The sequence below is a fragment of the Macaca fascicularis genome, chromosome 3 (assembly GCF_037993035.2).
Source record: "Macaca fascicularis isolate 582-1 chromosome 3, T2T-MFA8v1.1".
Taxonomy (NCBI): domain Eukaryota; kingdom Metazoa; phylum Chordata; class Mammalia; order Primates; family Cercopithecidae; genus Macaca; species Macaca fascicularis.
Genome location: NC_088377.1, coordinates 82148680 through 82176472, shown reverse-complemented (window position 1 = coordinate 82176472; position 27793 = coordinate 82148680). Strand labels below are relative to the sequence as shown.

General features: G+C 40.5%; 1 protein-coding gene across 1 annotated transcript in view; it reads left to right on the top strand.

The window, feature by feature from the left end:
* ABCA13 (ATP binding cassette subfamily A member 13) overlaps positions 1–27793 on the top strand; it is a 410641-nt gene that overhangs the window by 21933 nt on the left and 360915 nt on the right. The window contains exons 6-12 of the mRNA XM_074036523.1: positions 2682–2845; positions 4252–4331; positions 5374–5495; positions 17450–17644; positions 20520–20684; positions 21689–21866; positions 24227–24366. Of these exons, the coding sequence (XP_073892624.1) occupies positions 2682–2845; positions 4252–4331; positions 5374–5495; positions 17450–17644; positions 20520–20684; positions 21689–21866; positions 24227–24366 (1044 nt within the window). The remainder of the gene's footprint in view (positions 1–2681; positions 2846–4251; positions 4332–5373; positions 5496–17449; positions 17645–20519; positions 20685–21688; positions 21867–24226; positions 24367–27793) is intronic.

Sequence of the window (27793 nt, the reverse complement as noted above, 5' to 3'; positions counted from 1 at the left end):
ACCTGCTGCTCCCTCACCTGCAGTGTGCTTCCCTAATGATGCTAAGAAGTCCTTCCTCTTGCACCTACAGCACGGCCCCAACCCCACCTTATTTTCCTCCAGGTCACCTGTGACATGCTGACCAGTTTGCCCCTATGGCTGTCTGCGGGTAGTGTTCCTGCACTGGAGTGTGAACCTCATGGAGGCAGGAGTTTTGTCTCCTGTGTTCACAACTCTCAGTCCAGCACCTATCTTGGGCCTGGCACTTGGCAGGTGCTCCATAAGTATTTTTTGAATGAATGAATGAATAGTCCTATAAGATTTCTGTTCAAGTTCCACTCCCAAATCGCTTGGGAATAAAAGAAACTTATGAAATGAATGACAATAATAGATGAATTGGAGTCAAGAAGTTGCAGGTTTTGTAATAATCTATTGGCTGGTTTAGTTCCCCCCACAGTGAGATTCTGAGGTTTGGTTGAGGTGGTGGTGACAGTGGCACGAGTGCTCTGATCATGGATTAATGTTCATCAGTTCCTGAGAAGTCTTCACCGCCACTAAATCTACCTCAGCTGTGCCAGGGGCTCCATCTCGGGGCGGCCTCCAGAGCTCAGCTCCCAACCTTGACTTTTCAGCAGTCTTCACATTTTCTTGGAACATATATTTGTTAGCTCCCTTTGGTCCCTTGAATGGTTCATGATTTTTCTTTGCAAGAGAAACTGACAGTGGTTTTGAAAAAAAATTTAAAGTTTTATTTTGACAGAAATATTACCTAAGTGTTGACTTACTCATGATACCTTCCCATAATTGGTGCAACATGGAACTAGGCTTCCAATATCAGTAAGAATAGAGTGATATAAATAAAATGTGATGAAGCAAATAAATTCTGATGATGTAAACTAAAGTATTTATGGTAGAATAGCGGTGTCTAGGGAAAGTGTATAGATTCATGTGTATGTTTATAGACATAGATGTTATATGTTTGTGGTATTTTTCAGGTTGTTTTAAATTTTAAATTACCTGTATTTGTCATTTAATTCCACGTATGGTGTTTTGCATTTTGTCAATTAATAGGTATTATTCTAAAGATTTTCTTTTTTGGCAAAATGATTGGTCTTTTAAAAAACTGATTGTTTCCAGGAAGATACTGATAAGATGTCCATGAAATCTCAGAGGTGGGGGCTGGTGATACGGAGGTTGGGGACCTAATTCTAGAGTCTTTCCAGATGTTCCCCAGAGTCTTAGGAGCCTCTCCACCTGCAGCGGGCAGAACAGGAGCCTCCCAGACTGCACTGCTGACCTTCAGAGCAGGGCAAATCCAGGTTTTATCCACCTCACATATGAATAGCCACATATGATTTCTTTTTAATCATTGTATTTGTGGCTGTGAATTTTGAAAAGCCTAAATTTTCTTTAAAATTTTGTTATTTTCATATTTATTTTTAATAGTATATATTTAAAATGTACAACACAATGTTTAGATAAACACACAAAGTGACATGATTACTACAAACAAACGAGCATATCTGTCATCTCAGAGTTATCTTTGTGTGTCATGCGTGTGTGTTAAGAGCACCTAAAATCTACTTTCTTAGCAAATTTCAGTATGTAATACAATATTGGCAACTATAATTCTCATGCTGTATATTACTTCTCTAGGTGTGCCCATTCTACATAACTGCAACTTTATACCCTTTGACCAACATCTTCATTCCTCCCACGTTCATTCCTGGTAACCACGACTCTATGCTTTGTTTCTGTGGGTTTGACTTTTAAAAAGTTTGACTTTACATGTAAATGAGATTGTGTAGTAGTTTTCTTTTTGTGGCTGACTTACATCACTTAGCTTATCTTCTGGGTCCATGCGTGTTGCTGCCAATGGCATAATTTCCTTCTTTTTATGGCTGAATAATATTTTATTGTATATAATGTCACATTTTCTCTATTCATTCATCTCTTTAGAAACATTTTGGCTGATTCTATATCTTGGCTTTTGTGAATAATGTAAATCTCTTTGGGATGTAATTTCATTTTCTTTGGCTTTATACCCAGAAGAGGGATTTCTGGATCATATGGTAGTTCTATTTTTAATATTTTGAGAAATCTTCATACTGTTTTCCATAATGGCTGTAGCAATTTACATTTCCACCAACAGGGCACAAGGTTTCCCTTTCCTGCACACCCTCACCAAGTCATGATTTCTTGTGTTTTTGGTAACAGCCATCCTAACAGGTATGAGGTAATAGCTCACTGTGGTTGATATGCATTTTCCTGATGATTAGTGAAGTTGAGCACCTTTTCTTTCACCTGTTTCCCATCTTTATGTCTTCTTTGGATAACGTCTGTTCAGCTTCTTTGGCCTTTTAAAAAATGGATTTATTTGTTTTTTCTGCCATTGAATTGTGTGTGTTCCTAAGAACAGAACTTCGGGAAGTTAAGAGCCAGGCCATTTGGTGGAGAATTGCATGTTCTCTTTTATGTGTTCAAGAACATGCTGTCTTGCCTGGCTGGCTAGCAGCAGAGCCGGGAGTAAAATTTGGGCTTCTGTATTACCACAGCCAAGGGCTCTTTCTCCTACTGTGGAATGCACAGAAGCAACTGACATGATTGTTTGTTCTCTGTGTTTCCTGAGACTAATGATATAAACTAAAATCTTACAAATAAGTATGTGTGTTTCTAACCTATATCATTGCTATGTTTTCTAGGAAATTGAAAAGATATGGTCCTTGCCCAATCAGCTAAATTGTGAAAGTCTTGGCAAGAATCTTTCTAGCACCTTGGAAAGCTTCAAGAACAGCTTGGAAAATGCCACTGACCAGGACTGCACATGCCAGCCGAGGCTGGAGACGGTGCAGCAGCACTTGCACATGTATGCTCTGATATTCTTTCATGCCCTCCCCAGTACTTCCATTCATAGAGAAGATGTCTAGCACTTTTAAAATGTGAATTTCAGACAGTAGTCTGTACAAATACTCTTAATGTACATATTAATATGTATTCTCCAAACATCAAAGTTTTCCATGACAATTTTTGAGTGGTAAAATGTAACAGCAGCATTAATCAGAAGGCTAACTTTATTGGTGACCAAGATATTAGATAAAAGAATGTAATCCACAATGCTTGGTGGCAAATGCCTGTAATCCCATCTAATGGGAGGCTGATGTGGGAGAATCGCTTGAGGCTACGAATTTGAGACCAACCTGGGCAACATAGCAAGACCCTGTCTCTAAAAAGTAAAAGCAACAATAACAAAACAGTTAGCAGGATTTGGTGCAGTGCATTTTTGATCCCAACCACATAGGAGGCTGAGACAGGAGGGTTACTTGACCCCAGGAGTTTGAGGCTGCAGTGAGCAGTGATTGTGCTACTGCACTCCAGCTTGGCTGACAGATAAAAAGCCTGTCTCATAAATAAATAAATAATTTCTATATGAGCAGGCAAATATTTTTCTTATTTTTCTTTTCTTTTCTTTTTCTTTCTTTTTTTTTTTTTTTTTTTTTTTTTTTTTTTTTTTTTTTTTGAGACAGAGACTCGCTCTGTCACCCAGGCTGGAGTGCAGTGGTGCTATCTGGGCTCACTGCAAGCTCCGCCTCCTGGGTTCACGCCACTCTCCCTCCTCAGCCTCCTGAGTGACTGGGACTACAGGCCCCACCACCCTGTCTGGCTAATTTTGTTTTTGTATTTTTAGTAGAGACGGGGTTTCACCGTGTTAGCCAGGATGGTCTCGATCTCTTGACCTCATGATCTGCCCGCTTCGGCCTCCCAAAGTGCTGGGATTACAGGCGTGAGCCACTGCACCCGGTGGCAAATATTTTTCAAATTACATTCATATTTGATCAATTTTGCATAGTGTTCTGAAAGTATAAAACACCAGAAGGGGAAATAAGGAACTTTGAATTCTGCAAATGACTTTTTCACAGAAAGAATTATGTTCATCTGACCCTGGCTATCCTAATTTCTCATACGTTCCATGATCTATCCTATCTATTCTTTTCACAGTTGCAAAAAACCATTTATTATGCATCTTCATTCCCCTGGTTCATCTCGCTTGGCAGGAGCTCTGAGAAAGAAATACTGGAGTGTGGGTAGTATTAATGGATATTCACATACAGATGGTGTCGGGAGACATGTGCGTCTAATTGTTGGAGGAACTTTATGGAAATGTGATCTTGTTATCCAGCCCATCTCCTGGGAGCTGAGGCAGTATTATTCATTCCAATATTGTTTCTGATGTTTTATCTTGCCTAATTTAGCTTTAATTTTCTGCTATTTTAGGTTGGCCAAAAGCCTCGAGGAAACTTGGTCATCAGGGAATCCCATCATGACTTTTCTGAGCAATTTCACAGTAACTGAGGGTAAGTATGTGGTTTTCCAAGTTTGCTTGATTAAAAATTAAATTTAGTTTCTCATGCAAATACATTATTAAAATAAAACATACAACAGAAAATTTATGCTATATGTGATACATAATCATTTAGAACTTGGCTGGTCTGATGTATTTGGCATTTATAAAGAAAGTCCTGAAATCCTAGGGTACCATATTGAAGCAGAGGAACAAAGAGAAGCTTCTGTGGTCTGGATTTTGCTCTGGCCTTGCCCCCTTGGACAAGCAATTGGTGCCTGTGTGTCTCTGTTTCCTTGGCTGTTCACTCTATCAATCCATGAAGTTTCTTGTAGCATCAACATGCCATGTCTGAAGAATTCTGGCAAATACTTAAATGACCCCTCTCGTTAAAAAAGTGAGATGAGTAGATGCATGTATACAAGTGAGTTTCCTATAGCACTTGGTCACTGCTCCCTAAGAAGCAGCTCTTTCTTTTTTTTTTTTTTTTTAGTCTCACTCTGTCACCCAGGTTAGAGTGCAGTGGCGCGATCTCAGCTCACTGCAACCTCCGCCTCCTGGGTTCAAGCTATTCTCCTGCCTCAGCCTCCTGAGTAACTGGGATTACAGGCATGTGCCACCATGCCCAGCTATTTTTTTTTTTTTTGTATTTTTAGTAGAGACAAGATTTCAACACTTTGGTCAGGTTGGTCTCGAACTCCTGACCTTGTGATCTGCCCACCTCGGCCTCCCAAAGTGCTGGGATTACAGGTATGAGCCACCGCACCCGGCCAGAAGAAGTTCTTTCTAAAATAAATGTTCTTGAAACATTCAGGCCTTAGAGAGAGTAGACCAGTAACCAGAAAATACCACAGAACCTGACATTTTGGTTTATTGTTATACAAATTATTTAAGTTATTCTTGGGGGAGTAAGGTATGACTTTATTTAGTGATTTATGGGTTGAATGGCATGAAAGAAACTATCCTAGCCAGGTTGTAATATCAAATTTTGTTTTTGCAGTCAATAATCTCCTCAGCCTTTATTATACAAATTTCTTATTTTCCTTACTTTGCAGATGTGAAAATAAAAGATTTGATGAAGAATATCACGAAGTTGACTGAGGAGCTTCGCTCTTCCATCCACATCTCAAATGAGACTATCCATAGCATTCTAGAAGCAAATATTTCCCACTCCAAGGTGTGGTGCTGCTTCTTGTCTGTTTTGCTCATTGGAGGAGCCTTAGCCTGAAGTTACTGGCACTGTGTTGTCCTTTCTTCCTTCTTCCCTTCCTCTCCTTTGGCTAGTGGAGTGGTTTGCTGCACGAATGATATAATTGGAGGCAGAAAGGAGACAAAAGAACAAGCAAGGAACCAAAGGGTGTCATTGTCCCATGCCAAAATCTTAGGGTTTTAAATTCCATAATATTTTCTTTATTTGGAGTTAGAACAAAGTTGGTGATTATTTATTCAGTTGATTCCCAGCCCTGACGCAAGACACCTGGGAAGAGTCTCTGCTTGGTTCAGCAGGTGTTGCAAAATTCTTAAAATACCCCAAACCAAAAACAGCTAAAAATATCTAAGAATCGACTATGACTTCCTCTGAGTGGAGAGTGACTGGGCGCAGTCTGACTGTGTGCTACCGTAGTGAATCGCTGTGAAAGCAAATGAGCAATGGCAGGCAGTGTCATCTCCAAGCTGAAAAATGTGATAAAACAATCAAAGAGCTATTGCAACAAACCAAGGAATAAGTAACATCCGGGCTACATGGCGTATGGTTTATCTGTGGAAAAGGGGAACAGGGACATTTCATGTTGTCCACAGCAGATATCACCTGGATCCTTAGCAGGAGATTTTCTGAGACAGCTTTCAGCACTTCTAGTTGGGGTTTTACCTTCCTGTACAGAGAACCTTCCAGAAGTAGTAACCGTGGAGCTGATTCATAAGTGAACATTGCAATTGACCATCAACTGGGCCCCAACACACATTTAATTTCATGTCAGTTCTGGTTAATTGGGGCTTATTGCAAGCTTGACGGGTAGACTAATGAAGAATTAATCTAAATTAAAAAGAGATCAGAAGCTGGGAAACCAAAATTCAAATGACAATGTCACCAAGTTACTTATAATAAGGCACTTAGTATTTATCTTCAAGGAGAAAATGTCGAATTCAGCTTATTAAACATGCGAGAGCCAAGGAAAGCTGGGGGCAGTGCTGAAATTGTCTCTTCCCTACCTCGCATGATGCCTTGTAGAGAAACAATGAAGATTTTTGGTTTAAAATCTTTAGTTATTGAAACGAGTAACTGGGGAAAGAAACAGTGGCTGGAGTAATTGGAGTAGCTACCTGGGAATGTTTTAAGACCAGGGTCAGATTAGCTAACTTTTGGGGTCCCCTTTCAAATTCAGTTTTATGATACTTTTTGGGTTTGGGCTCAACTATTTTTGATGACCACTGCCTGATGAAACAAGTGGCCACTGGGTGTCACTGCTGTTCTATTAAGGGAGGGCTGTGCACAGAGAAGGCACCTGTGATAATGTGGTATTGTCTTGTGTCGATGGTTTTGCAGTGCTTTTCTTGCATTCTGTGTATCTTTCTCTACCTCCTTGTCAGTATGAATCATTAAGACCGCCTAAACAGCTGGACAGTTAAGTAATTGGGAGGAGTATTTAAAAAGCTGCATTCTTGCATTTCAAATAAGTAATGAGATTATTTGCTTTGACGGTTAAGTATATCCATAAATTCACGTGTATCTACAGATCCTAAGCAAGGAATTCATGTTAGGTTAGGAGGTGACACTTTGGATATTTGTTTTTTCTAGATTGTCAGGTTTTCAGTAGCACCATATTATTTCTAGCATCCTTTTCTTGTCTTTCTTCCTGGGCTTCTCTACCATAGCTTTAGTCAGTTTGCAAATAATCACATCAGATTCTTAGTCCAGGCTGTTGGTGGCCTGCAGGGAATACTTTGCTGTGGTGTTAAAGCCCTGGCAAAATTGCAGAAACCTTCATTCATTCATTTCTTCCTTTATTCACTTAGGATGTTTCTGCATGACAGGAATGGTCCCAAAAATTTGGGCTCAAAGTCTGTGTTCCAAGGGAGCCAATGATCTATGGGGGATGACACAGTAAATATGCAAACAAATGAAGACTGGTGTTAAGAGACCAGAAAGTTCTATCATGCAAATAGAACACAACAATGAGGACAGGTGGTCCCTGGAAGCCTCCCTGAATCAGTGAAGATGGACGTCAGACTGGAATGATGATGAGCATATAATGAGTTATGTGAGAGTCACAGAGCTAGGGACATTCCTATCAAAAGACCAGAGGCAGGAGTGAGCAGAAGGAGGGAAAGGCAGCAGATGAATGGATACCATCTCATTTTTGTTTCCTGCCCTCTTCCCTGGCTGCAGAGAACCTGCCATGGGCACCCACCTATGGGAATTTCCTTTTTCTTGCAGAGCTCCATTCTCTAATGTCAGCATCACCCAATTAAAACCACAAATCACAGGGGTTTGCTGGACACTGGAGCCCATCTAGCCCAGCCTTCTGTCCTGGGCTTGGATCCTGTCCACCTGCCCTGTGAAGCACCCATCCACTTCATGCCGTGTTCCCATGTTTCAGGCACACATTCGAATCAACAATGACTTCCTTCCTTGTGTAGGGCCAAATTTTTATTATTTTAAAATTAACAATGAGGTCAAAGTGTCAGGACCCATATAGATTGAGACAGCAATCAAGTCGGCCTTCTGCCCCTTTATTTTCTGTGCTAAACAATTGGGCAGTGTTCAGAGGACTTTTGCTTGGAAGAGGAATACTTTTTCACAATCCTCAGTGGATTTGTCCTCCCCGCCCCACAAATCTTAAGGAGGAAGGGAGAGGGCTTCCCCTGAAAGTTCCGATCTCTTCTGGGAGGCTCCTTCAAATGGAATGGTATTCTGAATCTGTTTTTCTGTTTCTTTTGAGCAGAAATGATTGAGTTTAGTGAATCTGGTCAAATTTCCTTATCTCACTTGGGGCCGGTCCTGGGGGCTGGTTCTGTTGGTTGCGTCATGAGCAGAGCTGCTGGGCACAATTTATGGGGAGGGAGAGATTCCTCTTAGGAGTTTGGAAACATTACACATTGCCTTTGTTTTAATACATGAAGTTTGTTTCCTGAAAAGCTTCAACAGATAGTTCTTGGTGAAACTCATTTCAGAGCAGACACTGGTCAAAATCTGCTTATTCTGTTTTTTTTTTTTTTTTTTTCTCTCCTTTCTCTGAAGACAAAAAGTAATTAATGTGTGACTAGAGTTACGGGTTTCTGGGATCACGAGAAGTTTGGCCTGAAGTTTCCTGGAAGACACCATCTGTTGTGTGCAGCGTCTCATTCTAGAGAGAGTCCTTCCTATGCCCTAGACTGCTTGTCTGGCTCTGTCACCACATCATGACGCTGGGGTTTATGGTCCTTGTAATCCAGGGTTCCCAGAATGAAATGCACACACCCATCCACCACCATCTCGTTCTCTGGTGCTCTTAGAGTAGGGCTTTTCTCTTCTTTGATTTGTTGTTCTACCAGAGTATTCTCAGTAAATATGGTGGGTTCTCATTAAACATTCACTAAAATGAAGTGAAATTCCAGCTACTCTCCTTCCATTAACTCAGCTAGCGTTTCTTAGGTTTATGAAAGCCACATTACCTTATTTGCTCATTAAGAATCCTGAGAAATGAATATTGTGCTAAGGGCATTTGTGTCTCATTTAACTCCCTCTGAGCAGGGCATTTCTCTTCTTTCACAGATGCATGTGGTGTGGTGGAAGTCACAGCTGGGAGAGGGCCTGAAATCAAACCCAGGTCTTTGAACTTGAACTGTGTTATTCTTCCATCACATGATGTTATTGCTTCAATTTATTATAAATTAATGGTTCTAAGAAAATTACTGCTTGCCGATGGGTTTCCTCTTCTCCTACTTGCACTTATGTAAATATTTTTAAAACTTAATTCCCCAATTGGCATTGATCTTTGCAAAAATACTTCTTGCTAGTTTTGGCACAATATTTTTTCGTTTTTATTTTTAAAAAGTAAACTTTTATCTTAGGCTTAGGGGTGCATGTGCAGGTTTGTTATACAGGTAAACTCGTGTCGGGGGTTTGTAGTACAGATTATTTCATCACCCAGGTATTAAGCCTAGTATCCAATAATTATTTTTTCTGATTCTCTCCCTCCTTCCAACTTCCATCCTCAAGTAGGCCCCAGTGTGCTTTGTTCCCCTCTTTGTATCCATGTGTTCTCATTATTTAGCTCCAACTTATAAGTGAGAATTTGCGGTATTTGATTTTCTGTTCCTGTGTTAGTTTGCTGAGGATAATGGCCTCTAGCTCCATCCATGTCCCTCCAAAGGACATAACCTTGTTCTTTATATGGCTGCATAGTATTCCATGGTGTTTATATACCACATTTTCTTTATCCAGTTTGCGCTTGATGGACATTTAGGTTGGTTTCGTGTCTTTGCTATTGTGAATAGTGTTGCAGTGAACATACATATGCAGGTATCTTTATGGTAGAGTGATTTATATTCCTTTGGGTATACACCCAGTAATGGGTCAAATGGTAGTTCTCTTTTTAGTTCTTTGAGGAATCGCCTCACTGGTTTCCACAATGGTTGAACTAATTTACATTCTCACCAGGAGTGTATAAATATTCCCTTTTCTCTGCAACCTCGCCAGAATCGGTTACTTTTTTGACTTTTTATAATAATCATTCTAATTGATGTGAGATGGTATCTCACTGTGGTTTTGATTTGCATGTCTCTAATGATCAGTATTGTTGAGATTTTTTTCATATGCTTGTTGGCTACATGTATGTTTTCTTCTGAAAAATATCTGTTCATGTCCTTTGCCCACTTTTTAATGAGGCTTTTTTTCTTGTAAAATTTTTTAAGTTCTTTATAGATTCTGGGTATTACACCTTTGTCAGATGCATAGTTTGCAAAACCTCCCATTCTGTAGATTGTCTGTTTACTCTATTGATAGTTTCTTTTGCTGTGCATAAGCTCTTTAGTTTAATTAGGTCCCATTTTTCAATTTTTGCTTTTCTTGAGATTGCTTCTGGCATCTTCATCATGAACTCTTCGCCCATTCCTATGTCCAGAATAGTATTACCTAGGTTGTCTTCCACGGTTTTTATAGTTTTGGGTTTTACATTTAAATCTTTAACCCATCTTGAGTTGATTTTTGTATAGCATAAGGAAGGAGTCCAATTTCAATCTTCTGCACATGGCTGGCCAGTCATCTCAGCACCGTTTATCGAAGAGGGAATCCTTTCTCCATTGCTTGTTTTTGTCAGGTGTGTTAAAGATCAGATAGTTACAGTTGTACAGCCTTATTTCTGGACTCTCTATTTTCTGTTAGTTACATTGGTCTATGTGTCTGTTTTTTTGTTTTTTTGTTTTTTTTTTTTTTATAACCAATACCATGCTGTTTTGGTTAATTGGATATTCTTTCAAGGTGTTTTTTAATATCAAATTCTGATACTTTAATTTGCAAGTATCATTTTTTCTCTCAACTTCATCAGTCACCAAAAGATGAGAGTATCTTATATTTTCATCCAAGTGGTTAGTGCAGAAAGATTACCATGGCGTAGGAAGGTATCACCTAACACCTATTTATTTGTTTGGGCTCTTAAATCAGTTGCAACAGGTCTGTCTGGGGTGTCTTGGTAAGTTATTAGCCTAATAATTTCATCGTTAAAGGAAAATGACTTTATATTGACATGGCTCGTTGATCATGACTGTATCGACATGGTTTTCAGTAATTTTCTTTTTCTTCAAGGGCTTACACATAATCTTTTTGATAATCCATGATCAGAATTCTTCCAGAATTGACGTTATCGTCTATTAGTAATTTCTAAAGTCTACTTTACAAAATAAAACCTGGATAGTTTTTATTTCCATCATGACTTCTTAAAAACTGTAGATAGTAGAAATGTCACTCTTTCTGAAGGCATGAAGAGGAAACAGGGAGAGAGGGAACTGGAAATGGAGACAGTTCTGGTGGAGAGGGTGGCCGGACAGCAGTCGTGGCCTCACTGAAGAACTACAGCCAGGCTGAATGGTAGTTCTTTTTTTTTTTTTTTTTTTTTTTTTTTTTTTATTTGAGATGGAGTCTCGCCCTGTCTCCCAGGCTGGAGTGCAGTGGCGCGATCTCGGCTCACTGCAAGCTCCGCCTCCCGGATTTACGCCATTCTCCTGCCTCAGCCTCCCGAGTAGCTGGGACTACAGGCGCCCGCCACCGCGCCCGGCTAATTTTTTGTATTTTTAGTAGAGACAGGGTTTCACCGTGGTCTCGATCTCCTGACCTTGTGATCCGCCCACCTCAGCCTCCCGAAGTGCTGGGATTACAGGCGTGAGCCACCGCGCCCGGCTGAATGGTAGTTCTGCTTTAAGTTCTTTGAGAAATCCCCACACTGCTTTCCACAGTGGCTGAACTAATTTACATTCCCACCAACAGTGTATAAATGTTCCCTTTTTCTACAATCTCACAAACATCTTTTATTTTTTGACTTTTTAATAATAGCCTTTCTGACTGGTGTGAGATAGGATCTCCTTGTGGTTTTGACTTGCATTTCTCTAATGATCAGCGATGGAACAACAGACATGAGGGACTACTAGAGGGGCACTACTAGATGGGGAGGATGGAAGGGGGAAAACGGGTTGAAAAATCACCTATTGGGCACAATGCTCACTACCTGGGTGATGTGATGGTTCACACACCAAACCTCAGCAACACACAACTTACACATGTAACAAACCTGCAAGTACCCCATAAACCTAAAATAAAAATTGAGAAAAAAAGGAACTGCAGCCAGATGATGCCTGCCTCACTGGGCATGGACACCATTGGCACCTAGAGGCCAGCTGCCAGGGTGTTTATCCACAGAGCTTTTAGGCATCCTGTTTTACCCTTCCAGTGTGAAGATGGTTCTCTTTAGGAATATGAAAACCCAGAAGGAATTAATTAGTTCTCTTAAGTGTAGTCATCATCCTTAACAATAAACCCACTTAATTCTTATTCATCTTTTCCCTTTAATATCCTGTAAGTCAAAACTGTGCTTTTGCTAGTAGTGACTGATAGGCTTCTTAGTAGTAATGTCATTTTTGAGCACTTATATACACTACCCCTGAGGTGAATGCTTTACATCTCATTTAATTCTCCTAACAACCCTTTGGAGTCCTTTGTCTTTTATTGTCAGCCCTAGTAGTATAGACAAAGAAACTGAAGCTTGTAGACGTTAAGCAGCTTTTAGGAAGTCAGATAGTAAGAGCTGGAGTCAGGATCCACCACCTTGCCACAGTGTGGCTTCAGTCCTTCTGGACAGGTTCTCGCAGCCTTCTCCTGCCCTCCGATGCTCATCTCTTGTACTTGCCTCATTATCCCATGAGCAGCTCTGAGCTCGAATGGGTCTCCAATGGCAGAGAGCCACACTGCTCCTCTCTGAAGTGTGTACGGTCTATTTTTAAATACCTGCCCTCCTTTCATTTTCTTGTCTTACAAATTCTAACTTGGCAGAATCTCTCTCCCCATCATCTCCAGTTCCCTCAAATCACTGTCTGTGTTTCCTTTCTGGTCACAGCTGGGCTAAGGGCAGCCTTTCCTCCCATGCTTTCCCAACCGCTGAGTCTACAATGAGCAGCTGGGCAACACGGAGGCCATCTCTGGTGCTCTCCTCTGAATGCAATTTGGGTTTCGGCAGATGTCCAATAAACAAAGCTCTTGCTAAAAATGCAAATGCCTCTCCTAAGGATCTTTGTCATTTTTAAACCACATAAATACCCAGATAATTATCTAAGTGGCCAAGTGTGTATGAGCCAGGCTCGCAGGGCAGAGAGGCATTGCCCTGGATCCTAGCCCCCTTCCAGCTTTCCAAGCCAAACACGGACACATAGGAAAATCAGCAGGAACCTGGCATTCTGTTTCTGATAATTTGCAGCATTAGCCTATGCAAAGCCTGAGATAAAAGGTGCCTGTTTTGCTTTGAATAGAAATCACACAAGATGTTTTCAATCAAGCACAACTCAGTGTTGTCTTTGTTTTTCTAAACTTCCTCCCCTCCTACCTACTCTCAAACAGGAACAATGAACACAATACAATCTTTAAAAGATAAATAGTAATGTTTGGAAAACCACAGGAAAGGAGAGGGAGCAAATGTGCTGCTGGGGTTGTTGCTTCTGTACATTGTGACTGCGGAGCTTCCACATGACAGGGCGTGGGATCCTTTCTATTTGGTAAAAAGAGATGTAAACAATTTCAGAACAAATATTTTTTGTCCTGGGACTACACTCTAAAAAATGTATTAAATATGATCTTGCATGGGGACCACTGTGTGACATGCTAGAAAGTAATTAAGACAAATCTTCTATGGCAAATGCAGAAAGGACTCTTATTAGGCCAGCTTGGGTTGCTGCTCATGAAAAGCCAGGGCGAGTCCCCTGAGTTGGAGGTTTGGATGAGGCCCATTTTCAGGGATGGTTTTATGCAAAAGCCTATTTTGTGGGATTGATCAAAGAGAGGCTCCTCTTGTGAAAGCAAAGAGTAGATGCCTATATTGTGCTCCCAACCTCCTCCTGAGAGCTTCCCCTTTGTCCAGAGACAGCGTGATTGAAAACAGTGGCATTAAGGAAAATTTCACCAGTGTGTGTTTGCACAATGCAAGTCCTATGTGAAAAAATGTCTTCTTGGTAAATTAGTGATGAAGATACTTAATATTTTTTCTTAAAGACTCAAAATGCACACTAGCATAGTAAAGTATCAGAGCCATTCGTGATGATTAATTTTGTATGTCAACTTGGTTAAGCTGCAGTACTCAGATATTTGCTCACACATTATTCTAAATGTCCCTGTGCAGGTATTTTTTAGATGACAGTAACAGTTAAATCAGTAGACGTTGAGTAAAGATTACTCTCCATAATATGAGTCAGCCTTATCCAATCAGTTGAAGGCAAAAAGAAAAGAACAAAGTCCCCCAAGGAAGAGTAATTTCCGTCTCCAGGCAGTCTGTAGACGTGAGCTGCAATGTCAGCTCCTTCCCGGGTCCCCAGCCCGCTGGCCTACCCTGCAGATTTCAGGTTTGCCAGCTCCCACATTTGCATAAGCCAATTCCTTAAAGTAAATCTCTCTCCGTGTATATATGTTATGTGTCACTTAATGACTAGGTTCATTCTGAGAAATGCATCGTTAGGCGATTTCACCATTCTGTGAACATTACATAGAGGGTACTTACACAAACCTAGCTGGTACAGCCATTACACACCTAGGCTGTATGATATGGCCTGTTGCTCCTAGTCTGCAAACCTAAACACATCTACCCTTTGCTTTCGCAAGAGGAACCTCTCCTTGATCAATCCCACAAAATAGGCTTTTGCATAAAACCATCCCTGAAAATGGGCCTCATCCAAACTCCCAACTCAGGGGAATCGCCCTGGCTTTTCATGAGCAGCAACCCAAGCTGGCTCAATAAGAGTCCTTTCTGCATTTGCCATAGAAGATTTGTCTTAATTACTTTCTAGCATGTCACTCTAGAGTACAGCAGGTTACTCTAGTGAATGCTGTAGGCAATTGTCACACCGTGGTATTTGTATATCAAAACATAGAAAACACAAGAACATATTTTACGATACCTGTTCTAAACATAGAAAAGGTACTGAAAAATATGGTATAAAAGATTAAAAAATGGTATGCCTGTATGGGGTACTTGGCAGGAATAAAGCTACAGGACTGGAAGTTGCTCTGGGTGAGTCAGTCAGTGAGCGGCAAGTGAATGTGAAGGCCTAGGACATGCCTGTACACCACTGTAGACTCAATAAATACTGTGTGTTTCTAAATTTATATATAAAAAAAATTTCTTTCTTCAATCATAGATTAACCTTAGGTTACTGTAACATTTTTTACTTTATACATTTTATTTTACTTTTTTTTCTAAGACGGAGTCTTGGTCTGTTGCCCAGGCTGAAGTGCAGTGGCGTGATCTTGGCTCACTGCAACCTCCACCTCCTCAGTTCAAGCAATTACTCTGCCTCAGCCTCCCGAGCAGCTGGGATTACACGTGCATGCTACCACACCTGACTAATTTTTTTTTTGTATTTTAAGTAGAGACAGGGTTTCACCATGTTGACCAGACTGGTCTCAAACTCCTGACCTGAGGCAATCTGCCTGCCTTGGCCTCCTAAAATGCTGGGATTATAGGTGTAAGCCACTGCACCCGGCCGAAACTTTAAAATTTTAAAAAACCTTTGGACTCTTCAGTGATAACACTTACATTAAAACACAAATACATTGCACAGCTGTACAACTGTTTTCCTTTATGTCCTTATTCTATAAGCTTTTTCTATTTTGAGGTTTTTTTACTTTTAACTTTTAAAACTGTATTGTTAAAAATTAAGACACAAACACACAGTCTAGCATAGGCCTACATGAGGTCAAGATCATGAATACCACTGTCTTCCACCTCCACATCTTGTCCCACTGGGAGGTTTTCAGGGACAATAACATGCATGGAGCTGTCGTCTCCTGTGACAACAATGCCTTCTTCTGGACACCTCCTGAGGGACTTGCCTGTGGCTGTTTTCAGTTAACTTTTTTTTAATAACTAGAAAGAGTATACTCTAAAATAACGAGAATATAGTGCAGTTAGTACATAAACAAGTAATACAGTCATTTATTATCCTTGTCACTATTATGTACTGTACATAATTACATGTGTGATACTTTTATTATGAATGTCAGTGCGGCAGGTTTGTTTACGCCGGCACTGCCACAAACACTTGAATAATACACTGGGCTACAACATTACAATGGCTGATGTCACTAGAAGATAGCAATTTTTTCATCTCCATTATAATCTTATGGGACTACCACCATATATGCAGTTTGTCATTATGTACCAGATAATGATATTTTGGTCAACGATGGACCCCATATAGGATGGTCATCCCTTAAGATTATAGTACTGTATTTTTACTGTACCTTTTCTATGTTTAGATATGTTCAGCCACACAAATACCACTGTGGAACAATTGCCTACAGGATTCAGTACAGTGACACACTGTACAGGTTTGTAGTTTAGGAGCAATAGACCATACCCTATAGCCTAGGTATGTAGTAGGCTGTATCTTCTAGGATGCTGTAAGTGCACGCTATGATATTCACACAATTAAAAAATTACCCAGTGCATTTCCCAGATGTATCCTTGTCATCATGAGACACATGATTGCATACACACACACACACATGCATACACATTCTCTTGGTTCTGTTTCTCTGGAGGACCTTGACTACTACACCATTATCTATCTCTTAATGTATTTTGGGGACATTTTATGGCATCTATTGAGTTCTCCGTGCTCTTATTCAGTGCGCATGGTTCCTATTCACATGGGTTCATGCACTTCGGCCTCAGTTGGTCTGAATGCTTCACAGCAATTATGCCCATCAGGAGCAAAAATGTGGAGCAGGAAGTATGGTTTTTGTTTTATTTTGCTTTGTAATTTGGTATCTCACAAATGCCCTTAACTGAAAAGTATGCCCAAATGAAGAGGTATGTCAAAGGCTTTAATTGCGATGCATGATAGTAATAAACCAGAGACTAATATAAGTTGTCCTCAGTGCCTCCTTCTGAGTTTACTTGCTTTAAAATACATATAACAAGCTTGGCAATCCTGTTTTTCAATCTAAAAATGAAGGAGGCAAAAAATATCAGCTTCACACTGATGACAGTGAAAAGTGGAAGCTGATAAACTGAAAGCCCAGGGTAAGACTTAATATCAGACAAACAAGACACAGATGCTAACTACGAGGCTGGCGACGGAGGGTCGGGGGCTTGGTGAGCATTCGAGTGAGCCTCGTGGAGAGCAGAGGGACAGAGTTTCAGAAGGGTGATCCAAAGACCCCAAGCGAGGGCAAATTTTATAAGAAGTCAGAGAATGATGTGGACACTTCAGAAACATTTCCATCAAAATGTTGAGAATCGAACCACAGTTTGGGCTCCCCGCATCTGCAGGTAAGTCCCTGGAGCCGGGAAATCCAATCTTGGGTGACTCCATGCTGATGAAGCTCCAGCCTGAGGTGGTGAAGCACACGATGTCATAGGTATCCTCACTTCTGATCTCTGTGCTTTGAAACAGGTTCTCTTCAGTGCCCTCACAGTAGCTCTGTCTGGAAAGTGTGATCATGAAATCCTTCGTCTCCTGCTGACATTTCCCAAGGGGGAAAAATCTCGGATCGCGACGCAGGAACTCTGTGGCCTGCCGGCGTCAAAAGTATATCCTCTGATTGTGTTGCTGAGTCAAAACCTGGATGTGCGAGCTTTCATTTATAAGGTATGGGGAGCATGCTGGCTCGGGGCGGTCCTCTGCGGGAGTCTGCTGTGGTGGCTGCAGATAAGTAGGGTAGTCCTGGGGGTGCTGCAGTGGGAGAGGAGCACCCGGCCACTCTGCAGTGGCCTCCACCAGCCTCTAGTGTCACCTGTTTGCTGACTCCAGAGTGGGGCTCAAGAAGACTTTGTTGTAATAAAGGGATGTTCAGGAGACCCTTTAGGGGGCCCTTGGAGACAGGTGTCAGGGCATTGGGACAGAGTTGTTGGTGGTCTCCATGCTCCACCATGGAAGGACCCACTGCAAAAACGCACCACCGCTTCCTAATGCCAGGGGTTCTCTCCTCTGTAAGGGCCACCTTCCTGGAGCATGTTTGAGGAGGCTGGGATTGCGCATGGTCCACTCCTGAGCGGCCCAAGTTAGGTGCTGCTCCCCGCACCATGGCTCTGTCAGTCAGCGGGAAGCATCCAGCTCTGCCAGGGCCCGCCCTGGAGAGAATGTGGAGGGGTTGGCAGCACAGGAAGCCCAATCCCCTGTGTGTGCCGGCTCTGTACTTGCCCTGTGATCCTCTGACAAGCAGCAGTGTGAGGGCAGGGAGGGGCTGGAGGAGGTCAAAGACGATGATGTCGGCAGGAGAGAGTGGAGAGTGGGAAGTGAGGAGGCCCAGCACTTTCCAGACGGGCCCGGAACCCATGTAAGGGTGACCCAGCTCCTAACCACAGCTCACCACTCTCAAGCTGCCCCTTCCAGAAGCTTCTCCTCCTTCTGGCCTCCATTGTTTGAATCTTTACTTAAGTTTCCAGAAGCTTCCCTTCCTACCCTTAGGCATTGATCTTGCTCCAAGTACCATTGTTTTCCCTTTAGGGAAGTATTTCATAACCTCTGGGTTCATTAGAGGGGCTGCAGGGTTTGTAGTATGGTAAGGTGGCTGTAGGCACCCCGAGTCTGGGAGAATAGTTTTAGAGTCAGCAAAGGGTAGATCTGCCATTTCAGCCACGCATAATTTCCTTACTTTCTATTACTTTAAGAGTCCAGGGGGTAAATGTTGGAACACACACACACACACACACACACACACACACACAGAGAACAAATACTTGTTTTCAGAACGATTACATTTTAAACCCATAAAGAGGAGGATAAACATTTCTTGCGTACCCATAATTTGCAAACCCACCTCTATCTTGGTGGAATTCATATTTCTCGCTAACGTGCTTATGGTTTAGCTCTGCCTTTGCTCACCACAGCCTCTCTTCCAACTTTGCAGTTTGCCTTGTGGGAAACAGAGCTCCCATTGGCACGATGGTACTTTAGTGGCCACTTTGTTATGTGCACAAAGGTCCCCGATTTGAAGTAAGTGCTTGTAGAGGCCCACATAATTACTTCTACAAGGGCCATCATCTGTACGAAGATTCTTTTGAAGGATAAGATAGTGGGTTAGATTCAGTCTCCCAGACACAGTGAAAATGACATCATCATTAATAACAACAGCACTTGTTTTTCCGGTACCGTCTATATGCAAGGCTTTATGAAAGTTGATGAAATACGAGATATTGCTCAGGATGCTAGGGCAGCCCCACCTCCATGTGAGGGTCACGTGCAGGTGCAGCTCACTCCCAAGTCCATGTACTTTCTGATTCACTCAGCTGACAATGAATTTCTGAAGCCTTCAGCAAAGCACAATTTGCTATATTAATTTGACACATCAATCTGGTCTGTTGGAGCTGCGCTGGATCTCTGTCACTCCCCACTATAAGTCAGGGACCAGTCACTGTGTGCCACTTTTTTAAAGGGCAGCTGTAATTAGAAAGATGAGTAGAAAAAGTGACAAAAGTTACACACCATTTCTCCTGCTAGAGTTGTCTCTGTAGTATGAATGGACAGAACTCCATCATTAGAAGCAGAGTGCTTCTGTGAAAGATGGAGCTGTGATCTCGGAGCCCTGGAAGTCATCTGTAGAGCTAGCAGCTAGAACACTAATGAGCAAAAATAAGAAGCAGTGACAATTGGGTTCCTCTGCCCCAGCCTGGAAAACAGAAAATTCAGTATGCAAATGACCGTCGGTGGAAATTAGCTGTGATTTTCCCTGCTCTGTGCAAAGAGCTGGCATTTCCTCATTTATCCATTCATCCAACAAATATTTATCGAGCAACTAATATTTCCTGCTTCTATTTTATTCCCAGTAGCTACATAAATGATCAAGACAGAAGAAAAGCCTTGCCCTGCTTCCAGTGTAGAACTGAGAATATGCAAAAAAAACACAAACAAACATGTAAAATACAGAGCATTTCAGTTGGTTATAGCATAAGTAAGCTTCAAAGGGTACCGACATTTTTAAAGAATCGGGGTTAAATTCCCATCCCTAAACTTTTCTAACTGTGAGACTTCAGGAAGACTTTTAGTCTCTTCAACCCCCAGTTTTCTCATCCACAAAATGAACACTATATTGGACATCCGCAAGGTATTAGGAGGACTGAGATGATGTGTGAATGTTATGAATACAGTAAAGCAGTAGATTAATGTAAATTGCTTCACATATAAGGACTGCTCGTATTTTGAGCCTCTTCTCAAATTTCCACCTTGGTCACTACAAAGATACAAAGAAATATTTGACAAATGATTTGAATTTTAATGATAGATCACATTTGTTTCTAGTTTACATTTTAACAATGCTAGTGCAATTCAGTGTGCTCCAAAACACCTGAGCTATATATACTCCAACGAAGAGGACTTTCATATAGTACAGCAAAGGCGTCTCTGAAGTTCGAGACAGAAAATAATCAAATAACAAGTTTTCCCAGCTCAAAAGATGCTTGTGAGGGTGAAAATACAGTGTTGGTTATTTCATGTTGTTTTGTTTTGTTTTTGTTTTGTCCTTTAGACTCTGATGCCTTCTGAAGCAAATGACTTGCTCAACTCCTTGTTGGATGTAGTTTCCAGCCTCAGCTCCTTGCTTGCCAAAGCCCAGCACATCTTTGAGCATCTTCCTGGGTTTCTTCACACATTTAAAATCACTGCCTTGCTAGAAACACTGGACTTTCAACAGGTGTGTGCTTCATCTTTGTCCCTAGGGAAATATTCAAATTTGCCCCTTCTTTGTATTTGCCCCTTTTTTCCTTTATCTTCCCACATCTAAAATTTGCATTAGAGAGCAAAATACCGGAATGGAAGTACCTCTTCATATCTCTGGAAGCAACAGCATAACATAGAATAAGGCCTGGCATCTCTCCAAAAACTGCATGAAACTGACACTGTTGATCCACATTCCGCCAGTGTGGAGATTGGGATAGTACATGCATTATCTATGAAGTAAGAAATTACTAACTCAATTATTGCACAGATGAGATTTCAAGGGCCTGTTTAACTTAATTCAGAGAGCAAATTGCTTTCAAAAACCTTAAAACATTTATTTCCTTATAAATAATTGGTTTACAAATTACAAATCATTTATTGCAAATGCAAACACAAACTTGATTTAGTTTAGTGGCTTGATATTAGGTTTTGTTTGAACTCTCTTTGCCTGGGATGCAACTGACTGGGCACGAATGAGGAGGAGTGTAGAATTTTTAGGGTTGGAGGTGCAGGATGAGGAGCAAGATAACAATGTTCTCAGAGCTGCCATGGAGACATATTGTAAGTCCATCATGTGATAGATAATTTGTATAGCTATAAAATATCTGGATATCTTGGTAGCATAGACACACATTAAGACTAGTAATTAGTCTGAATTAGTAATATTTTATGGATTAATAATTTATTACTGGACAAATAGTAAGGTCTTATCTGTGTGTGTGTGTGTGTGTGTGTGTGTGTGTGTGTGTGTGTAGGTATGACATTTCCCTCTTCTACCAGGTATGTTGGCCAGAAAAATTACTGTAGTGTTTCAAATGGTATCCCAAGGACAGAAAACTCTAAAGCAGACATTCGATTCTTTTGACTTGTTGAATATCTTGTACATTCAGTGGAGGAAGGAACTAGACTTTCAGAGGTATGTGAAGGAATTGTTTAAAGTCACAATGTAGTTGCAATTTAGTTTTCTTATTTTCTCAGGTTTCACAAAATGTCCAGGCCAGAAGTTCAGCCTTTGGTTCTTTCCAGTCTGTGATGAAGTTGGTTTGCAAGGACCAAGCATCATTCCTTAGCGATTCTAATATGTTCATTAATTTGCCCAGAGTTAACGAACTCTTGGAAGACGACAAAGAAAAATTCAACATCCCTGAAGATTCAAGTAAGATAGGATAGTAGTAATATATATATGTGTTTAGATTCATTTGTATCTTGATAATTGGCCCTACTTTATACTAAGTATTCTGTCTGTGTATAAGGTTGCTATACACTGGCATAAAATCTTCTGCTTCCACCTCCCCAAATGCTGGCATGGCAGCTGACTTTGAACAGTCCTAGTGTCTTTGAGCACAAACAAATCCTCTCACCTGGGTCACTAAGGAACTGTGTCACCAAGGAAGTGTCTAAAACACCTGAAACCCCAACCCCATTGGTTTCCCAGGCTAACCACTATTGGTGAGGGTCCAGGCATAAAGACCATGAGCACTGCTTTGGTCCATGCAAATGGCTATATTATAATAATGAAGAGAACTTGTCTGTGGCCACCTCCAAATTTGCTCTCTGTGAAGCTCAGGTACAAGTGAATATGCACGATAGGTACAAATGAATGCAAATTAATATGTCATTTTTTGGCCCCAATTTAAGTGGAAACGTTTTTATTAGTAAGGCAGAATAAACATGCTGGTGAGGTTTTGGGGTTTAGACAGTTCAGCTCCATCAGTTGTGCATTTTTGGTCACGTTGTTTTATGTTTCTGCATCATGTTGGTTTCATTTATAACATGGAAACAGTAGCACCTAGCTCATAAGCTTGTTGTGAGATGCAATGGAGATGACGAGTATTGGCACCTTAGCATAAGGGTATAAAGGTATCCTAGTGTATCGATTTTCTATGCTGCATGACAATCATTGCACACTTAATGGCGTAAGACAACACACATCTGTCATCTCATAGTTTCTGTAGGTCACATGTTGGGATTTCTGAGTTAAAATTTTTAGTTTTGTACATATCATGACTATGCTTTTTTTCTGCAGTAAAATTGCTCCTGTTCATATTAAGCTTGTAATGTAAACAGTAAGTCATTAAATTTCAGTAAGAACAACTTCTATAATTAATGGTTTAAAATGTATTATGTAGTCATATTCTTAATTTATACCTTAGAGGGAAGTATTTCCATCAATTTTATTGTACTTGTCAAATAATTTTTTTTCCTTTCAAATGGGGAGTTTGGGAAGATGAAAGTAACATTTAAAACAACCACAACAATCATACCTTGAGTATTTATAAATCACAGTATCAAATCTAAGATAATATTTTCATTTTATTCTTATAAAACTAAAATAATATTTTCATTTTAAATGTTCTCTAGATGGGTAAAGAAATAGTTATACTGAAGTATTCCTCGCTAGCTTAAAACCTTGTAAGATTTAGTTCCTACTCATTATGGTGATGAAATATCTACCCTCATCAGGTAACCATTGATTTAGACAATTTAGCTAAGTAAATCTTTAATTGAAATCAACTAGTATCACAAGATTCATGAGAGCCACCAAGAGGGATTCAGTACTTGCCTGAAAATAAGGCAATTTAATATGTCAAAATTAGGAAGTTTGATAGTTCTGCATGGGTTCCTTAAAGACAATTCAGTAGTAACTTGTAAAGCTGACTTCATAAGAAAAGCTCAGTTCTGATCTCAATATTGTGACTGTTGAAATGAGAATTTTCTTGATGAAAAACCAGATTTATTGTTCTAATTGTCGTTTTCATTTTCAAGTGTCCATGTCATTATTTAACACTCTTTTTGATTACTTAGTTTGAAAATGTAAGTCATTCTTTCCTGCCTTTGAAGTCACTTAAGTGAACACAGTATCATGAAGTTTCTTATGCGATGAGAGCTGCTGAAAACTGTAACAGGGGAAAAAAATCTTGTTTTACCTCCTGTCTTTATTTGGTGTTGCTATAAAGGAATACCAGATGCTGGGTAATTTGTAAAGAAAAGAGGTTTGTTTGGCTCACAGTTCTGTGGACTATGCAAGAAGCATGGCACCAGTATCTGCTTCTGGTGAGGCCTCAGGCTGTTTCCACTCATGGCAGAAATGGAAGGGGAGCTGCCATGTGCAGAGATCACAGGACAAGAGAGGAAGCAAGAGAAGGGGAGGAGGGAGGTGCCAGGCTGTTTTTGTGTGTGTTTGTTTTTTTAGCAAGCAGCTCTCTTGGGAACTAATAGAGTGAGAACTACACTCATTACTATGACAGTGGCACCAAAACATTCATGAGGGATCTGCCCCCATGATCTAAAGACCTCTTGTTAGGCTCCACCTCCAATGCTGGGGATCAAATTTCAGCTTAAGGTTTGGGAGGTCAGGCATTCAAACTATAGCACCCCCAAAGTTCAGAGTCGTGTCAGAAAAAAATATGTCTATCATTGAAAATGAGGCATCCTGGATATGTGAATGTATTTCCCTATTAACCTAGGCATTGTGTATCATTAGTAATGTATTTTTTCTCTTTCTAATTGCAACAGCACCATTTTGCTTGAAGCTTTATCAGGAAATTCTACAATTGCCAAATGGTGCTTTGGTGTGGACCTTCCTAAAACCCATATTGCATGGAAAAATACTATATACACCAAACACTCCAGAAATTAACAAGGTCATTCAAAAGGTAAGTTAAAATGAATGGGAATCATATAGACCTTCCTAAATCGGGAAGGAATCTTTAAAAATGTCTGACATAATTATTATGCGCCTTGGATTATGTAAAAGGCTCTTATGTTGGATCTATTTCATTTTAGCCTGAGTGTTTTTCCTGTCGTTGTTATTAAATCTGGATTTGCTGACTCCTTCCCTTAGAGGACACTTTGGGGGTTGAAGTTGTTATTTAGAATAATTAATGCAGTGAACTTACAGAACTCTAATTTTAAAAGTCAAGGACAATGAGACTGAGAGGAGGACTGTTTGGAGTAATTCCAGGAAAACTTGGAGAACAAATGCTAATCTGTTTTGCCTGGTGCATCCAACAATTAAGAAAGAATCAGACATGGTACATACAAACTGATGTATTAGCAGTTAGTTAGTATTTTGGTTAGTGATGTTTCTGAATTCATTGTGAGGTTTTGCTTCACCCTTTGGAGAATAAGGTGAGATGAAGACACCAAAGCAGGGTTTACCCAAGAGGAAGTTAGACACTAGATGGCTCTGCTTATTTTCCTTTTCTTACATTGTTTAACCTCTCAAATCTGTTTACTGCAGGATTTGTTATTACTAATATTTGCAATTTCTTTTTAAATAATTGTGTTGTATTTTCCTGGAGTCTTTTCTTGCCAGCTGGGCACCTGGAAAGGGGACATTTTACCAAAGACATAGGAATAATTTTGTCTTATTGTCAAACACAGAAGAGAAGATATCTGTACTATTCATGTTAAACTTCCAAGCCTCAAGTAGTATTAATAACCTGGAAACTGTGATCATATGGCAGGGGATCATATAAGCAGTTAAGTCATTTTTTATCAAACTTGCCTTCACGAGTTTCATGCTCCTGACCCATGGTTGCCGTGTGAGGTCACAGCACTATTTCCTGTAAGTTCCCTTTCCCACTTTGCCACCTACCTCAGGGGCTGCATTTACCTCTGCCTACTCTGAATGGTATTTGAACTTTAAAACATTTATTTAATGTTTTAAATTTTTGTTTTGTTTTGTTTTTTGGAGAGACGGAGTCTGGCTCTGTCACCCAGACTGGAGTGCAGTGGTGCAATCATAGCTCACTGCAAACTTGCACTCCTTGGCTCAAGCAGTTCTCCTGCCTCAGTCTCCCGAAGTGCTGAGATTACAGGTGTGTGCCCCCACGCCCTGCTAACTTTTTAGTTTAGTTTTGTTTTTTTGTAGAGGTGTAGTCTTTCTACTTTCTAAAAAAAACCTTGGAAGTGTCCTTTTGGAGGGGTATTTGCCTAAAGTCTGTACTTTCACATGGAACGGCATTGATCGCCATATATGCTTGGTGTGAGCTGTTCTGTTGGGCAGGACCTCTGGCCTCACAGCTACCATCCCGGGACTGGAGCCTCTGCACCATTATTCGAATTTCCTTAGTGTAGTAAGTTTTTTAGGGTTTTGGATATTTAAGGAATTTCACAGAAAATGGCTCCATATCACAGCTCTATTTTAAAGTCAAAATTTAAAAATAGGCCATGACTTTAAAAAATGATATGCTATATTATTATGTTAATATTATTAATATATGAGTACAGCATTGCATATTATGCTGTATTCTGCGGTATAACAATTAGTATGATGATCTCTGCTTTTAAAGAGCTCACCCTATTGTGGGGAAGAGAAGGCAAATAGCTGAAGAAATAATTTAGATATACTATGCTGTAAGGACCATTCAGTGCAGCAGAGGCACAGGCTGGGTGGGGCAGCTGGTCTCCCTGGAAAGAAAGACTGGGCAAAGCACTTGGAAGGACGGGTTGTATAAGCCCCTGTGAGGTGGAGATGGGAGGACTTTGGGCCTGGACAGAGGTGTGGGGAGGTGCTAAGCCCCACATGTGTGTTCTGAGAAGGATGAGAATTTTTGAAAAATCACCAGACTTCACTGGTTCTTGCTTAGCCCCTTTTTGATCTTACAGGCAGTGTTAAGAGTTGATGTCTTTTTCACTTATTTAAAATGGCTAACAACTTTGTATGCAGGTGTCCTGGTTTTGCACTTATAAAGCTGATTTTACGGCATTGTACCTGGGATGAATTATCCTAACAGTCAGCCACGGCTATTTGGTTTTATGAAAATTGTTTCTAGTCATTACACTCATGGTCTAAAGTCCCGCAGAGCTGGGAGATGCTTGTAGCTTTGCCACTTGGGCTATGTGAAGCAATATTATCTACAGTGTTGGAGTGGCCCATGCTATAAATTATTTAAGACATGGTCTTTTTCTCTCCATTACTTCTTGTTAGGTGGAACCATCTGAAGTTGCCATTTTTGCAGGAAAAAAAATCTATAAAAGTTGGTAATTTCATTTGGTTTGACTTGTAACAGCACAGGTGGCACCCAGAAGCATGATGCTGTAGTAAGAAACGTGTGTGTGTGTTGGAAGGCTGGATTTTGGTCCCCGTTTTCCTAACTCTCTGTGACCTTAGGCTTATTGCATTCTCTTTGAAGGACTCTTCTCTGTCTCTGACATGAAAGACTTGAGTAGATCTGTGATTTTCAGTCATCTGGGCGATGGCTCTTCATGGAGGATGCATCAGAATTACTCAGGGACCATTAGTAAGGCCTTCCCCCTTCTGGGCTCTGATATCCCCTGCCCTGGACACTTGCACCCATCACATCCATCCATACCCTTCCACGGAGCTGTGTGCACCTCCATCTATCAGCCTTAAAGACAGTGGAAGTCAAGCACTTTCATGAACCAGAAAAAAAAATGATGGCCAAAATTTCTAGAGAGTGTTAAAAGATAAACTTAGGGACATTAAAATTTCAGTAAGTTTATTTGAGCATTCGGTTATTCATGAATTAGGCAATGCTAGACAATTCAACCCTCCACTGACCATGTTGGGGCATGGGATATGGGGTAATAGAAGAAGCATATATAAAGTGTTTGCTGCAGCAAGAGGGAGAAAATATATTTGTTAAAGTCAAAAGTCCCTAGTTGGAGGTTAGTTGGAGGTTTCTGATTGGTTAGTTTTAACTTTTGTTTTACTGTTTGCATTGCATTGGGTTTTGGTTTGCTTACATAGGAACTCAAGGTGCTACAGCCGTCTTAGCTTAACAGCCTCTCGATCAACTATTTTAACAGGAGTTAATTTAACTTATACTTCTAAGGGTGTCAGACTCAGTATTTGCAAAGGAATTGATGGTATTTCCATGTTATTGGTCAAGAGATTCCTCCAATGCATTAGTATGCTCTTTTTATTTTGTAGGTCAGAGTTGTGTTTGGTTTTGGCCTAGGCTGATGAAAAATTGAAGAGCGATGTGTAGACACAATGTGAGCTTGAACGGAGCCTATGAAAGAAAAACAGATAAAAGGATATATTGTTTTCCCAAGAATAAGTAGCATGCCTGAAATGATACTTCAGTGAGAATCACGAGGCACATTCTAGGC